This window comes from Carassius gibelio, chromosome B1 (assembly GCF_023724105.1).
Source record: "Carassius gibelio isolate Cgi1373 ecotype wild population from Czech Republic chromosome B1, carGib1.2-hapl.c, whole genome shotgun sequence".
NCBI lineage: Eukaryota > Metazoa > Chordata > Actinopteri > Cypriniformes > Cyprinidae > Carassius > Carassius gibelio.
Window position 1 is genome coordinate 9,018,747 of NC_068396.1, and position 12,369 is coordinate 9,031,115.

The 12,369-nt window shown below is 34.0% G+C and overlaps 1 protein-coding gene across 4 annotated transcripts in view; it reads right to left on the reverse strand.

The window, feature by feature from the left end:
* LOC127948744 (G protein-coupled receptor kinase 4) overlaps positions 1–12,369 on the reverse strand; it is a 35,236-nt gene that overhangs the window by 8,660 nt on the left and 14,207 nt on the right. The window contains exons 9-16 of one of the 4 annotated variants that reach the window (XR_008152179.1): positions 8,787–8,977; positions 7,563–7,600; positions 7,131–7,220; positions 6,838–7,046; positions 5,477–5,614; positions 5,212–5,349; positions 4,497–4,677; positions 3,063–3,746 (exon numbers count right to left, since the gene is read on the reverse strand). Coding sequence is in view for 2 of the 4 variants with exons in the window: in XM_052545403.1 (XP_052401363.1) it covers positions 4,498–4,677; positions 5,212–5,349; positions 5,477–5,614; positions 6,838–7,046; positions 7,131–7,220; positions 7,563–7,600; positions 8,787–8,977 (984 nt within the window). In the remaining 2 variants the exon portion in view is untranslated. Of the gene's footprint in view, positions 1–402; positions 3,747–4,496; positions 4,678–5,211; positions 5,350–5,476; positions 5,615–6,837; positions 7,047–7,130; positions 7,221–7,562; positions 7,601–8,786; positions 8,978–12,369 lie in introns of those variants that run through there. The other 3 variants (XR_008152178.1, XM_052545404.1, XM_052545403.1) reach the window with 3 other exon arrangements.

Here is a 12,369-nt window from a genome sequence, read left to right on the forward strand (position 1 = left end):
TTCAATGATAAAAAAAATAATAAATGTACTTTGTTCAGGTAATTGCGCTGGACTATTGTCAATCAAAAAAAAAGGACAAATGAAACCTCAACCATCGACTGTGTAAGAATTTAATAAATAAATAATACAGCAGTAAGGTTAAGCTGAAATAATTGTTAATTTCTATCATTTCGACCAATAGTGTCAATCTGAAGTCATACAGTTGTGTTTGTGTGTACATTTTAGATGCAATTTCTATATTTTGAACCTTTTGTCCAAATACATCAAACTGTTTTATAGTCAAATTCTAGACAAATTAGTGCCTAATATTCACAAAGTGCCAACATAGATCAAATACAAACCTAGAGGGTCCATTTTTGGTTTAGCCACACAAAAATAATTGTAATTAATTCCAAATTGAAACAGTTTTTAAACTAAATTATTTATTTTATATATAGAATAATTCAATCAAAGATGTGACCGCAAGGAGAAAACAGGGAAAAGGCAGTGTAATCTTCAAATATACAAGGTTAAAAAACACAAACATTCTTGTGAGTTTTTATAGAGAATGAAATGTACATTTTAATGGCCATATGTCAACTCATAATTTTATAGTCAACTAATGTGAGTGCTCTTCCTCTTGTAAAACCATGGATACAGTAGAACATGCACACATGTGGGAATAACAGAAGAGTTTAGGTTCACAGCTTTGCAAAAGGGACCATAAAGATCCTCATAAAGAGAATAACAAATATGGGTGATGGAGCAGTCAAAGGTAAAACAGTGCTTCCTATTTGAGCTTTACTGTCAATGCTGCAGTATGTCATAACCCCGCCCCCCGACTCATGCCATTGGTTGTGATTCTCCATCAAACCGAACAGAACAGTGTTTTGATCGCGCCAGAGATGGAATTATCATATGAATGCTTTATTTTGTCTCTGCATATTACGACTGGCTAGGAGAATAAAAAATTAAGATTTAAAATTAAAAAATTACATTTCTGCTTTAGAGAACTGCATCAAAATAAAATATCCTATATAAAGGACATTTCAGTGGGATTTTTTCCCCCTACACATTTAGGAATGAAACATCTGAGACTAATTCCCATTTCTGAATGGAAGCATTACCTCGTTGTGACTGAAATAATGGCATACAAATACACACAAAAGTAAAACAAAATGAGTAATCACAATTTAACATAAAGTGTGCATGTGATTATCATTAACAGATCATTCAATACCCCGTTTGGAATATTAACTGAACATATGATACCTAAGGCAAAATCAACAGCTCATTTAAGAGCCGTCATGTGAGCAAATTTGAAGATGAAGCTTATTTAGGTGGTTTACACTGGCCTGTTGATACCACTGTAAAGATTCCTGATGGCACTGAAGGTAACCATAAGAGCAAAGGCAGGAAGTTGAACTAAATGTGGTGGATATCAGCAAACAGTCAACAAAAGTGATTCATTGGACAACATTTGGTTCATTTTGAGATTATCATTATCAGTCCATAATTACAGCCACTTAACAAAACTTTCATTATTGGTTTTCTCCTGCATCTGGTCAAAAATCTAACAAAAGCCTCGTTTAAGAATAACAAGCATTTTCTATTTTCAATTTGATGTGTATTTTTAGTAAATATATTGTATTATGATTCAAGGAATAGTTCACCCCAAAATTTGCTGAAGAGCTACTCCAGACCATCCAAAATGTAGATGAGTTTGTTTATTTATTGGAACAGATTTGATAAACTGTTGCATTCTATCACTTTCTCAACAATGGATCCTCTGCAGTGAATGGGTGCCGTCAGAATGAATTTTTGAACAGCTGAAGTTAAGAAACAAATCCATCAAGGCGCTTTAACCTTAAACTGTTGCTTCTGGCTAAAATACCAGTCTATAATCCATGATAACGATTCCTCCAGTGATGTCCGCTGAAAAGCAATGGTTTTGAGTTAGAAACATCTTAATGATGGGTTTGTTTACAGTTTTGGATTACTGCACTGATCACTTGTGGATTATTGTGATGTTTTTATCAGCTGTTAGGACTGTCATTCTGATGGCACCCATTCACTGCAGATGATTTATTGGTGAGCATGTAATAGAATGCTACATTTCACCAAAATCTGTTCCAATGAAGAAACAAACTCATCTACATTGATACTTGGATGACCTGGATATGGTGGACTAAATTCTCATTTTGGGGTGAACTATTCCTTTAAGTGACTCATATATATCAGTATATATACATATATTTACGTATATATAAAAGCATTACATCAATCATTCTGCTCTCTAGATATCGCCAAAGGTAAGCCACTGTAAACTGTTTATCAGTGGGCAACTGCACAATATGTCCTACTGTTTTAAAGTTAGAACAAATGTGTATTTTTGTCTTGTTTATGCACATGACCAAAACAGGTAATAGTCATCTGATGCACAGAGATCCAAAGATAAAGAAATGACTTGTTTCACACTGTAAGATTCTAGAACATCCTGTGCTCTTCTCTCTACATATTAAAGGATGTGACCATTGCCGCATGGTCATAAGACATGAACTTAACAGTTGCATGAACTGCATGAAAACTATGCAGAAAGACTAGAAACAGACTGATATATCAATCAAGCTAATTAATTGTCCGATAATTGGTCATTTTGAGGCTACTGGCACTAGCTACCACCAACGGCTTTGTCAAAAGACATTTTTTGTTTTAAAATTATAACTTATACAGTGGAGTCCATAAGTCTGAGGCTACACTGAAAATCTACACCTCTCCATTGTAATTTATAACTAGAAATGAATAGAATGCTATAGAAGAAGATTTTTTAAAAAGTAGAGTTATCTAAAATGAACATGAAGCATCTCATATTCTCGTGAAATATTAAATACTATTTCTGCTTCACAGTTTCATGTTCAATTCAAGGTTTCTTGTTCTTACTTTGTAGTAATGTACTAGCAATTTCTGAATGAAAATTGTTTCTACACCATTTTTGTTGTTGTTGTTGTTGTTGTTTACTAATCAAATAAGCCAATTTGGTTACATTATGACATTCTAATATTCTGGTTAATATTCAATTCAACCTTTAATCAAATATGCTGTTATGCTGATCATATCGTTTATATTTAAAAAATTGTACGGAATTAGAAATATAAAAAACAGAAGCATTTTGCTTAGCGTTGTCAGATCATTGGACCCCGCTGTACAGTATATGTGGGCTATAGTTTTTATCAGCAATTGACCATCAGCCATCAACCCATTACAGCTGACCACTAGAAACGATAATGATGAATAGATCATTTGTACTCCTTTCTTTATGTTCATTTATCTCATCCCACTGTACAAAACCAAGTCTGTCCAGCCAAACAATCTAACATACAAACAAAGGCAGTGCTAGGAGGCTAGCATTAAACGAGAAAAGTGAGGGTTTATATTGTGCTTCAAAAGAAATACACATTTCATATTCAGTACAGATGAAAAATAATAACAATAAAAACATTATATATGCATTCAAGTGGTATTTCTATGGCTTTTTGTACAATTCAACCTTTAGTGAAAATATACATCTACACATAATTCAAGTACAAATGTACAAAATTCTTTAAACTCACACCCCTTTTCTTTAATTATGATACAGTTTAATACAGTTCATAAATACAGTTGAACATTCATACGTTTAGCATTCTGATTGGCAGCTGATGGGAAGTGGGAGTGGTTTTAAGTCAAGATGGCTCCTCCTCCTCACTGTTGGCATTACTAAAACAAACCTGGAAATGATGAAAAGCACAGTAACAATATATCAGATGTGGTGAAGATTACATACCCTAACATAGCAAACATTAGAGTTTCTAAATGTGTGGACACATTAGTGAATATATAAGTATAAAAAGTAGTATTTTATGTTTAAATAATTTACCAAAACATACCTTCAAGAAAAAAAATAAAAAAAGTGTTGCTTAAGTATTTTTTATGAAATTCAGGAAGACATCATAAAGTAGTGTACATGTGATTTTTCACATTATGTGTCATTCTTAGCAACTTTTAAAATAATTTTATTATGAATTCAGTAACAGATCACCCAAATGAACCAAGAATAAATAGTCTTTTTTTTTACTTTTTAAAATTGATATTTTAAATTGGAGGTGAAATTATTGGTACCCAATGGCAGCTTTTTTGTGCAAACTTACACAGTTAAATTATGAACTGGAATCATAAGTGATAATCCACAAAAATTCAAACATCACACTGACTAGTCCTCGGCTTTGAGGTTTGTATTACTCTGGTTAGGGTTAGGCAGAATAAACCTAAATTAAAGGCTTAGTTTGTAATAGTGTTGTAGAGGTTTGTTCCCATCACCACACACACACACACACAAACACACTCACACAGAGAGAAAGTGTTTTTGTTTTATATCCTGTTTTGGTTGTAATACTGTATGTAACATTAAGGAAGCAAAATAGACAATAGAATCAAAAGATGAAGGTAGGAAGGTCTATTTGGAAAGAGCCAGAAAATACCTCAAGCCCCACCCCCTCTGACCGCAGCGGGCGGCACGCTAGCACTTGCCTCTCGGCGGAATAAACGGTAGAAGAATCCTCGCTTGGGTGCTGGATTTGGCTTGTTCACATCCAGATCAGAACACAGTGCTCCATCCATCTCGAACACATTAATCTCTTTAAAGCACTCCATCTCAATCATCTGAAATACAAACACACGCACACATAATACACAACTGAACAGTGCACAATCCGTCTCTATTTCACACCATGACTACCATTTAGACTGATCAAAAGTTTCATCTATCACGTCTAGAGAAAAAAGGTAGTCATAAGAAGTCACTCTGTTATTGATTTATTGGAGTGGTCTCTCATTTAACAGATGTTCCTCCTAAAAATACTTAAAAGTTGACATATTGACATAATAAGAGCAGAGAGCTATAAAATTAAATCGATCTAAAGTCAGCATATTAGAATGATTTCTGAAGGATCACACTTAAGACGGGAGTAATGATGCTGAAAAATCTGCATTGCATCACATTAATAAATTACTATTTAAAATATATGGATGTGGAAAACTGTTGTTTTTAATAGCAAAAAATATTTCATAATATTACTGCATTAACTAAATGTAGCCTTTGTTGGGCAAAATATTTATTTTAAAGTTTTTCACAAATGTTGCCAACCCAAAGGGTATTATGAACATTATTAACCCTTAGTGACCAGAGTGTAGTACCTCATTTTGCCATGGGATGGAGACACTTCCTGTTACAAACTTGTGGTAGAAGTCATCGTCTGTAGGATCCAGGTTTACGCCTTTGACTGTAGAAAACTGCTCTATGTCCAGAACATCCTTGCAATACACAGCACGTGGCTATATATATATAAAATAAAATAAAAACTTGAATATGAACAACATTGGAACATCTTACATGTTTAGTCCAATAAGAGTCTTTTTAATCAAGCAGATAAAAACGTATAAATGGACATGAATAACTCACATCAGGACAGAACGGCGGGTCTAGCATGTTGGCCTCTAATCGCTTGAAGTTGATGTTTCGGAAAATAGGATGCAGTTTGACTTCAGCCGCTCCACAACCTTGACTCCCCAAACGCTCCTTTGGATCTTTACGTAACAACTGTGGAGCCCAGGAAAAGAGAGGGAAAGAAGTGAGGCTGACACAGAAGAGGAGATATCCCAGTGGAAGTAAAAGTGACCCTGAGGTCGCAGTCTTCCATGACAGCATGAGAGAGGCCTAAACAAAACACACTCCTCCACAACTAACTTGAACTATTCCCATATAGAAAAGAATACATACAGCCAACATTCAACATTTCAGCTTCATTCTGAGTGTCTATGATAACGGAAAGGACAAAAACACATGACAAGTTTTTAGATCTTTATAGCTTGCTGAAAAAAAAAAACTTTCAAAAAAAGGTTTAAAATGAATTACTCTAAAAAGTATTGTTTTCATGAACTACTGTAAAACTAAGACCATTTAAAAAAAATCCCACTGAAATAAAGCTGAAATAAAACAAATAATAGATGGACAAAGGCCACTTTGGCAAATAAGTGAATTAAAATAAGTTTTACTTATGAAATCAAATAAATGAAAGCTAAATAGCATTTTTTTTTAATATATAAAAAAAAACTAAAGTGAAAACTGAAATGTGCGTGTGTGTGTATATATATAATATATTTATTATATAATATATAATTATTATATAATACTACAGTAGCAGTGATGTGGAGTATAATTTAAGTAAAATATAATTTTCCTTGCATCATACATGTGTATGTACACCTTCTAGTCTTTACTTAAAAAAAGTTTGTAAATATAACTTTCAAGGTATTTACAAATATCGTAAATTCTTTAATAAATGTTGCTCATTTCCAATGTTGCTTTGATTTACTGATCATAGATTTATGTCAAAAAATAGTAATATATTTTAACATAACTACTTAATTTTTTTCGTGATAAATAATAATATAATAATAATAAAATAAAAAACAAACGAATCCCTGCCAAAATTGAGTTAATTTTACTGTAGAAATTTAAGCTAAGTTAGTTAATAGAGATAATAGAGATGTACTACATTTATGAGTTAAATTTTTATGCATCTTTGAATAAATTAATATATTAAGATAAAAAAAATTAGCATTTTGTCTCTGACACAATTACCAATTTAATTGGCCATAATTCTTTATTTGATGCCACCAACTTGAAAATGAGAAGTTTCCCACTGGTTTAAATACCACTTCTGCATCGTTCAAGTGTTTTCAACTCATAAATATGACCATTCTGACATTATTTTAAAGTCACAACAGCACAAAAACCCCTGAAGAGCATTAGGTCTGCACCTGTCGGCAGATGTCTTTAGCTTCTTCAGAGAACTTCTCAGTGTATTCCTCCTGGTCCTCACACACACGGCGGTCCACCTCTTCTCGCTTCACACGCTCTTTGCGGCGACGAAAAGGAGACTGACCTTGAATCATTTCATATATCAGGCAGCCCAAACCCCACCAGTCGGGACTGAAGGTGTAGCTCTCGTTCTGAATGACCTCCGGTGCTAAAAACACATAGAGACAAGCATGAAGTCAAACACTCCAGGACAAGTACTGCTTAAGAGATACGGAATGCATTTGGCTCTTACCCATGTATCCCACCGTGCCAACGCGCCCTCGTATCGTCTCACCCTCTGGAATTTGGACGGCCAGTCCCAGATCAGAAATACGGATGTGCCCTGGAGAACAGCATCTCATTAAAACCTGCAGTATTATCATTCCTAACATGCCCATACATGACATACTTAAGTAAAAGTAAAGTAAAAAGAATGTTCCCCTTAAGAGGTTAATGATCTGAATAAGGTGTTTACGTTTGATTTTGTTTGTGCAAAACTCGCTGCCACAATGCAAGGGTGTTCTGGGTGAACGCCAAGGTTTTTCTGTGTGGTTGCTAGGTAGTTGCTATGTTGTTCCCTACTAGCAAAAGTCAAGAGTCCACCCCCAAGTGTAGATATACGTAAATAAGGTAAACAGATGCGAAAATAGGCCATAAAACACAGTAGTGAATAACAACGGCTTACCACGGTCATCAAGAAGAATATTCTCAGGCTTCAAGTCTCTGCAAAAACAGGGAATACATTCATTTTACACAGCTGCAATCTAATGACCTTTTTTTTTTGACAAGGAATATGAATTAACTATATGTACTTACTATATAGTTAGGGTTTGGTTTAGGGTTACTTGCATGTAATTTTGCATAATTTATTGCTATTATAATAGTAAGTACACATAACGTGTAACAAGGACACCTTATAATAAAGTGTTACCAAGTCTTCTTGAATGAATTTATTTGAACAAAAACACAGCAAAACAGAATATTCTTAAATATTACAGTTACAAGATTTCTAGTTATATATATATATATATATATATATATATATATATATATATATATATATATATATATATATATATATATATATATATATATATATATATATATATATATATATATATTAAGACGTAATTTATTCCAGTGATTGAAAAGCTGAATTTTTTAGCATCATTGCTCCCGTTTTCAGTGTCACATGATCCTTCAGAAATCATTCTAATATGCTGATCTGGTGCTCAAGATACATTCTTCTTATTATTAATGCTGATAGGTTTTTGCAAAATATAATTTTTATGGAAACCATGATACATAATACAACCACGTTTACTTGAAACAGGAATCTTTTGTAACATTATGAATGTCTTTTTGATCAATTTAACGTGTCCTTGCTGACTAAGTGTTAATTTCTTAAAAAAAAAGTAAATCCCAAATTAGAACAGTATTGTAACACATGGTGCGGATCTTGATAATGTTGAGCCAGTAATTTGAGAGAAGATGATATAATAGTCCTGCTCTATTACTAGCACTGCTGTGACCAGGTAATTCCATACGAACTGAAAGTGCCTGTTTTGAATTATAGGCGTAGACAGAATGCAAAAAAATCTACATTTGTTTATATTCATTTTACATAGAATACGATGCCTGCCAATATAGACGGAAAGCCAAGCCTTACAATCAAAAAATATACTTAAAAATGTAAATATATTCAAATCACGCAGCCAAACATTGCTATGCCTTCCACTGCTCACTCTCTTCAAAAAAAAGCGCATGCAAAACAAAGAAAAAAGTCCTGAGTTAATATTAAACAGAATCTGTAGACCTTTTATCATTCAAATCCTGGACAATTTGCAGATTTCTGCGAAATGCATTTAAACATTGTAAAATGTGAGTGTGTTGAGATTAATAAACACACCTGTAGATGATCCTCTCTCGATGAAGGTCCTCTAAGCCACAGCAGATCTCTGCTGCATAAAAGATGGCACGCTGTTCATCAAAGCCAGAGTTTCCCATGTTATAGATATGAAACTTCAGGTCTCCACCATTCATTATAGTCAACACCAAACATAGAGCGTCCTTAGTCTCATATGCATATGCCAAACTAACCTAGGAAGGGAAAAGAGTGACAAAGAGGTGCATTGTTATCTATTCATGAAGGAAGGATACATGAAACTTAGTGGTGCATGTCAAACAGTCAAATGTAGTTCATGAGAATTGTTTTTTCATGTGTGAACACTTTCAGTTTCAAATCATCCGGATGAATGGCACCTGTAATATACAGAAACACATTTCAAAACTTCACAGGGTTACGCCTGGAGAAACAGACTAAACGATACGATCCAAAATGGACACACAGGAAATGTACTGTATATGATTTTAGCCATTACAGCATCTCCTCCATTCCTGTTTTCATTTATAGTTTTGTTTCACTAGCATAGAGAGTAATAGAGTAACCACACATCTCACCTCAACAATCTAAAGCATCGTTCATTTCTATAGAACAGCGCAGGACTAAGTTTCAGAGCCAGTATGAAGTGTTCTGAAACGTGAAGTTGAGGTTATGATGGCAATGTTTGACATTTAGCAAACCACAAAAGCTACATCATACATTATGCAGTGTATTATAATTTTACCCCAGCATGTCCTGTGACCTGCTGAGTGACGCGTGAGGAGTACCACTGCAGAAGCCGAAAACCGCTGTGTTAAGGAGGGGTTCTTACCCTTCAGCGGTTACACCCAACTTTGTGGGTGGTTAGGTTTCAGAAGTAGACAGATGTGGGAAAGGGCTGTGAACTCAAACAAGAAGCTGATGTTACTGTGGAAACCTGCAGCTACACAAGAGCGTGATGACTATCAAAGGACCCTTCACATCATTATGTGAAACATAACGCCAATGGGAGCCAATATATATAGACATTCATAGTTTTATTCTGAAATGATGCATTAAATTGATCACATTCAATTGTGCTTACTATTTTAGAAAGCTTTTTTACTGTTTATCAAAAACAGCCTAAAAGAGCATAATACATATATACCCACAAACCTATGAGGGGCCGTACAAGCCATAATTCATTCTGGCACTCTCACACACATACATTCTCCATTCACATACATATATTCTTGCTTTCACACACGTACATTCTCCATTCACATACATATATTCTTGCTTTCACACACATACATTCTCCATTCACATACATATATTCTTGCTTTCACACACATACATTCTCCATTCACATACATATATTCTTGCTTTCACACACTTACATTCCCCTTACACATACATATATTCTTGCTTTCACACACATACATTCTCCATTCACATACATATATTCTTGCTTTCACACACATACATTCTCCATTCACATACATAAATTCTTGCTTTCACACACTTACATTCTACTTACACATACATATATTCTTGCTTTCACACACTTACATTCTCCTTACATATACATATATTCTTGCTTTCACACACTTACATTCTCCTTACATATACATATATTCTTGCTTTCACACACTTACATTCTCCTTACACATACATATATTCTTGCTTTCACACACTTACATTCTCCTTACATATACATATATTCTTGCTTTCACACACTTACATTCTCCTTACATATACATATATTCTTGCTTTCACACACTTACATTCTCATTACATATACATATATTCTTGCTTTCACACACTTACATTCTCCTTACACATACATATATTCTTGCTTTCAAAAACTTACATTCTCCTTACACATACATACATTTCTACTCTCTTTCACACACTTACATTCTCCTTACACATACATACATTTCTACTCTCTCTCACGCACATACATTCTCCTTACACATACATTTACTTGTATCTTTTTTTGGAATCCATTACTTCCTGTTTAAGCAGGAAGTCATTCTCAGACCTGGAAATACATGTGCAAGACCTGATCAGCTCTTCCTCACAATTTTACAGTTATGCTATTCAAAGTCATCCTTTTTTCTTTTCAAGTACATATTTAAAGTTTTTAACTTGAGCATATCATTATGCAACCTATGTGTTTTACAGATCTGTGTACAAGTGTTAAGACACTGATTTTGATTGTATTAACAGGGCTTAATGCTAAATAAGTTTTCTACTGGTCCGGTTCGGCCAGTGGTTTACTTTTTTTTACTTGCCCTGGCAAAATTTTCACAGGACTTGCCACAATCAATCAATCAATCAATCAATAAGACTTATTTTTTTCATTGTTGACTGTAACATTGTATTGTAATAAATAATAACCATTTTGCACAAATAGGTACAATAGTTCAAAGATAAAACTAAAATAAACCATTCTTTTTCAGGCCTAACTATTCCAGTTAAGGATGCACTGATCAGGATTTTATTTATTCTACAATCAAATGAGCCGATTCCCATTCTCATTGCCAATTTATTTAGTTCTTATTCTTTTTCTCTTTTTTTTTTTTTTTGGTTTTTACATTTATTAAATGTTTATTTTGTTACTGGCCAAACTAACCTTGAGCAAACAAACAAACAATATATGCAACATGAAGCAAGTGCACAAAACAAAAACATCAGATGGGCTGAATTAATATTGTATTATTACTATTTATTGTAATTAGTTTTATTTCCTTAATTATATGTGTGTGTGTCTGCACTATGTTTGTACTTTCTGTACTGGAAGCTCCTGACGAAATTTCTTCTGTGTGTAAACATTTGGCTATAAAGCGCTTTCCGATTCCGATGAAACTGCTAATTCAATCTCTGACAGCAGGTGGCGCTTATAGAACACTAGTCTAGCACTGAGTTATCGCTGCACGCAGAGCTGTGCAATTGAATAAATAAGTAAATAAAAATCTAAAAATAAATAAACCGCAATGAGTCTTGGGTTATTTAAATAATATAAAGATATCGCTGTCCCTATCTTGCTGCCTCCCACTTAATTCACTTCCTAAATTAAATGAAAAAAAGAAAAAAAAATATCCTTGGACGCTTATAATACGTCTATATGGCAACGTGACTGAGGCTAAGCTCGCGTCCTCAATCACAACTCGTTAAAATGACGAGGCCATGCAACGATGATAATATTTATTTATGTATGTTTTAAAACCCAGATAGCTTACTGAAATACTTCTGCGGCTGACTCATCTACCTCAGCCATCCTGATCAAGACCTGTCACTTTGAGTCTGATGATCGCACCTAACCTGCCTTCCGTTTCCACTACACGCCTTCCGTTTCAGCTAAACGCCTTCCGTTTCCACTATACTCTCTCTCGCACATACATACATCCTTCTCTTACAAACATACATTCTATATATGTGTGTATATGTATGTGAAAGGAGAATGTATGTGTGTGAGAGTAGAAATATATGTATGTCTGTATGTGTAAGGAGAATGTTTAAGTGTGAAAGCAAAAATATATGTATTTGTAAGGAGAATATGTGTGTGTGTGTGAAAGCAAAAATATATGCATATGAAAGGAGAATGTATGTGTGTGTAAGAGTA